At 34.4% G+C, this 4,989-nt stretch overlaps 1 protein-coding gene across 1 annotated transcript; it reads left to right on the top strand.

Annotated features, from left to right (window-relative positions):
* Positions 1-1,397: 1,397 nt before the first annotated feature.
* Positions 1,398-4,673, top strand: LOC133702868 (receptor-like protein Cf-9). Its single transcript, XM_062127189.1, has 2 exons — positions 1,398-4,419; positions 4,512-4,673. The coding sequence occupies exon 1, from the start codon at positions 1,413-1,415 to the stop codon at positions 4,395-4,397; it is 2,985 nt and encodes a 994-aa protein (XP_061983173.1). The 5' UTR covers positions 1,398-1,412; the 3' UTR covers positions 4,398-4,419; positions 4,512-4,673.
* The last annotated feature ends 316 nt before the right edge of the window (positions 4,674-4,989 follow it).

The following is a 4,989-nucleotide window of genomic DNA, read 5'->3' as shown; positions in this document are numbered from 1 at the left end:
GGAAATTAAACGCACCAACTCTGGTGGTTCAGACCAGTCCACGGTGGAAATCCTGGAAACATCACCATCACTTGATGGATGATAATCGAGAAATTGTAGCGAAGTCTTTGGCAACCAAAGTCCAGCTTATGGGTCTGGCATGTATTGATTTTCTAAAACCCTTTAAAAAAAAAAAGGATTGTGATGCAGGAAGAAACAAAGGATAAAAAGTTGGTTATAAGTTAAAATTCTTAAATACTAAAATCATCATAAATATAGGAAAATATTTAATTTTATTTTTCTATGTATACATTTGTCAAAATGACTATTATAACTTATAATAGTCCCCCTTCATGTTCATTGCATGTCTTTATTGAGATAAAAAAAAATGTAAATAATATAATTTAAATTTATAATAATTACTTAGCATATCTAAAATAGATGTATTATATATTATGCGACAAAATGAATATCCATTTCACTATTCAACAACAAAAAAAGGGACTTAATTTTATGAATTCACTAGTTGTTAAATTCTCAATTTTTTTTTATGAATTTATTATTTATTTGTTTGTTTTTTTAAATTATTTTTTTCTTTAATCCAAATAATGTCTTCTTATGAGCGTGTGTTAATAAGTAAAATGATTAGTAAGTAGATTATTTAAGATATTGCAAATTATTGTATTGTTTGATACTATAGCGATAATTATTTTTTAAAGTGTTTTTTAATTAAAAATATTTTGATATTAACATATCAAAACAATTCAAAAAACAAAAAATTAAAATTAAAAAAAATTAAAATTTATTTTTCTAACACAGTAGTACCACAAAATCAAACACTGCGTAAGTTTTGTAACTAGTTAAAATATTCAATCATCAATTACAAAAAAATGATGTTAATAGGGAGAGAGTATAACAAGTAAAATACAGGTAAATGATAAGCAAGTAACTCTTTAAAACTGTGATAGAGATTTTTTTTAAGTTTTTTTTATTTAGAAATATATTAAAATAATATTTTGTTATTTTTTAAATTTTATTTTTGATATTAACGCATATTAAAACGATCATAAAATTTTAAAAAATAATTTTAAAAAAATTAAAAGTTTTTTAATTATGATTTGACTATACTTACAAACACATCAAAAAAATAAAAATTTGAAAGTTGTATGAGAATGTGAAAACTTCAAGAACGTTTTGATTAGAAAAAAAAATTAAAAATCAGAGTTTATAAAATCGAAACAGATTAAAAATCAAAGATCTCTTTACAATGCTATAATATTAATATTTATTAGGACAAATTGAGTGCAAATATTAGTATATATAAAATTGATTATTTAAATATTAGGGAAAATATGCATTCCGGAAGTCTATATATATAGACTACGTTCTAATAGAAGTCTCCCATCAATCTCCAAGAAGAGTACTTTTAGGGAATGATGGGATCTTCATTGTTGCTCGCTCAATTTCTCTGCCTCCTTCTCTTCCATTCCCACTCCCAACCTGCTCATTCTTCTTCCAATTTCTCCTCTTCAGTACAATTATGCCCCCGTGACCAGAGCCTGGCTTTGCTCCAATTCAAACATTCCTTTCCCATGATGCCTTCTTCTCCATCTACATTTCCATGTTATCCACCCGAGAAAGTGCTGTGGAAAGAGGGTACAGATTGCTGCTCTTGGGATGGCGTGACATGCAACATGCAAACTGGCCATGTAATTGGCCTAGACCTTGGTTGCAGCATGCTTTATGGCACCCTCCATTCTAACAGCACTCTCTTCTCCCTTCATCATCTTCAGAAGCTTAATCTCTCTTACAATGACTTCAATCGCTCTGTCATTTCATCTTCCTTTGGTCAGTTCTTGCATTTGACGCATTTAGATCTAAATTCATCGAATTTTGCAGGCCAAGTTCCCCCAGAAATCTCCCATTTATCCAGATTGGTGTCCCTTGGTCTCTCTTCCAACTCTGGGGAGCTGATGCTGGAACCGATTTCTTTCAACAAGCTTGCTCAGAACCTTACCCAGCTGAGAGAACTCTACTTGGGTGGAGTGAACATGTCTTTGGTGGTACCCAGTTCCTTGATGAACTTGTCTTCTTCTCTGTCATATCTCCAACTCTGGCGTTGTGGATTGAAAGGGGAACTCCCTGATAATTTATTTCGCCGATCAAACCTTCAATGGCTCGATTTATGGAGCAACGAAGGACTCACTGGCTCTTTTCCGCAATACAATTTGAGCAATGCTCTTTCGCATTTGGATCTGTCATATACGCGGATCTCAATTCATTTGGAACCAGATTCAATCAGTCATCTGAAGTCTGTGGAGAAGCTGTATCTTAGTGGGTGCAATTTTGTTGGCTCGAATCTGGATCTATTTGGTAACCTCACACAACTCATTGAGTTGGGACTTGCAGGTAACCAGTTTGGTGGTCAAATCCCTTTCTCGTTGGGAAAACTTAAGCAACTCGAGCACTTGGATCTCCGAAACAATAATTTTATTGGTCCAATTCCTGATATTTTTGTTAATCAAACGCAATTGGCGTGGTTGCGCCTCTCGGATAACAATTTTCAAGGTCATCTGCCATTCTCACTTAGAAACCTTAAGCAGCTCAGTCGCTTACAACTCTCAGCCAATAATTTTACTTCCCAAATTCTGAATGAGTTTTCTAACCTCACTGAACTCACCGAGTTGCATCTCTCATATAACAAATTTGATGTTCAGATTCCATTCTCACTTGGAAACCTTAAAAAACTAAATTCCTTGACACTTTCTTTTAATAAACTTTTTGGTAAAATTCCGGATAGTTTTGCTAACCTCACACAACTCACCTGGTTAGACCTCTCTTACAATAGACTAACAGGCCTCCCTCGTCAAATAAATACGCTTACAGGTCTAACCACACTCTTTCTATCTAATAATCAACTGATAGGACACATCCCATCACTATTAAGTAGGCTTTCAGATTTAAACATTCTCGACTTATCTCATAACTTTTTCAATGGAACAATTCCATCCTCCTTGTTTTGTATGCCTTCATTACAGTTTCTTCTTCTGAACAATAACCTCTTGTATGGCCAGATAAGTCCGTTCCTTTGTAATTCATTACAATATATCAATTTCAGTCATAACAAGTTGTATGGCCAGATTCCACCTTCAGTTTTGAAGCTTAAACATTTGAAAGTTCTTATGCTTTCCTCCAATGATAAACTGATTGGGAACATCTCTTCTGTCATTTGTGAGCTCAAGTTCCTAGAGATTCTAGACTTGTCCAACAGTGGCTTTAGTGGATTCATCCCACAATGCTTGGGAAACTTCAGTGATGGACTCTCAGCATTGCATCTTGGTGGCAACAATCTCCACGGCAATATCCCTTCAATCTATTCAGAGGGGAACAGTTTGAGATATCTCAACTTCAATGGCAACAAATTGAAAGGGGTGATACCACCATCCATCATCAATTGTGTGAATTTAGAATTTCTGGACCTTAGTAACAACATGATTGATGACACATTCCCTTCCTTTTTAGAAACGCTTCCAAAGTTGAAGGTTGTTATTCTAAGGTCAAATAAACTCCATGGTTCTTTGAAGGGTCCAACTGTCAAGGATGCTTTTTCTAAATTACAGATTTTTGACCTTTCCAACAATAACCTGAGTGGTCCTTTGCCAACAGAGTATTTCAACAACTTCAAAGCCATAATGAGCGTTGATCAGGATATGGATTACATGAGGACACACAATTTAACTACTACTTATGTTTATTCTGTAAAATTGGCATGGAAAGGTTTGGAGGTTGAGTTTTCTAAAATTCAAATTGCCCTCACAACACTTGATTTATCCTGCAATAAATTCACGGGAAAGATTCCAGAGTCCCTCGGGAAGCTTAAATCTCTGATACAGCTCAACCTTTCTCACAACAGCCTCATCGGTTATATCCAGCCATCACTGGGGAATTTAACTAATCTGGAATCGCTGGATCTCTCCTCAAATTTGCTTGCTGGAAGGATTCCTCAGCAATTGGTAGATTTAACATTTCTTCAAGTCCTGAACCTTTCGTATAACCATCTTGAGGGACCCATACCTCAAGGTAAGCAGTTCAACACATTTGAAAATGGTTCTTACGAAGGGAACTTGGGATTATGTGGATTTCCCTTGCAAGTAAAATGCAACAAAGGTGAGGGGCAACAACCGCCACCATCAAACTTCGAGAAAGAAGATTCAATGTTTGAAGAGGGATTTGGATGGAAAGCTATAGCAATGGGTTATGGATGTGGATTTGTATTTGGAGTCTCTATAGGATACGTTGTATTTAGAGCAAGAAAACCTGCATGGTTTGTGAAGATGGTTGAAGACAGTGCACATAAAAATGCAAAAAGGCTTAGAAGGAAGAATGCTCCGGCCAGAAATGGTGGAAGACGACACTAGCTACTCAGGGCGGTGTGAGAAGGTAAGTCTTGATAATGCTTTTAACTAATAGCGTAAATATTTTATTTAATGATCCATCACCAGTTTAGTTAATTAACTTGCTTTGTGGACTAGGTCAATAATGGCAGCAGTCAAGAAGAGGGGATCATCTTCCAGGCTAGTGTAGCTGCTTTTTCTTTTTTTTTACGTTGTGCGTTTGTAATTTTATTTTAATCCATAGATTTATGTCATTGTAAGTTAATAATTTTACCAGAATCATAATAATATAATAAATTATGAGCAAAAGCACAAACGAGGTGTCATTTAGGTGATGGCATTTATGTCTTGATCTTTTGAAGCTATCAATTACGTTCATTTAATTATGATTCATGATTTTTTATTTCCAAGAGATCTGATTGATATCAATTTAGGCAGCAATTTTTTCCATTCTTATTCATACCTTTTTTTTTAGCAAAATTATGTCCTTTTTAGTAGCATGTTTTTTTGAGAAAAAAACTAAAATAAATATTCGTTAAAATTTAAATCATTTGACACTACTAGAAATTCGCTTAATACCAACGGAATTGCCAACGGAATAATTCTGTTAGTAATT

Source organism: Populus nigra, chromosome 9 (genome assembly GCF_951802175.1).
Source record: "Populus nigra chromosome 9, ddPopNigr1.1, whole genome shotgun sequence".
In the NCBI taxonomy this organism is placed as follows: domain Eukaryota; kingdom Viridiplantae; phylum Streptophyta; class Magnoliopsida; order Malpighiales; family Salicaceae; genus Populus; species Populus nigra.
This window is presented reverse-complemented; position numbering and strand designations above follow the sequence as displayed.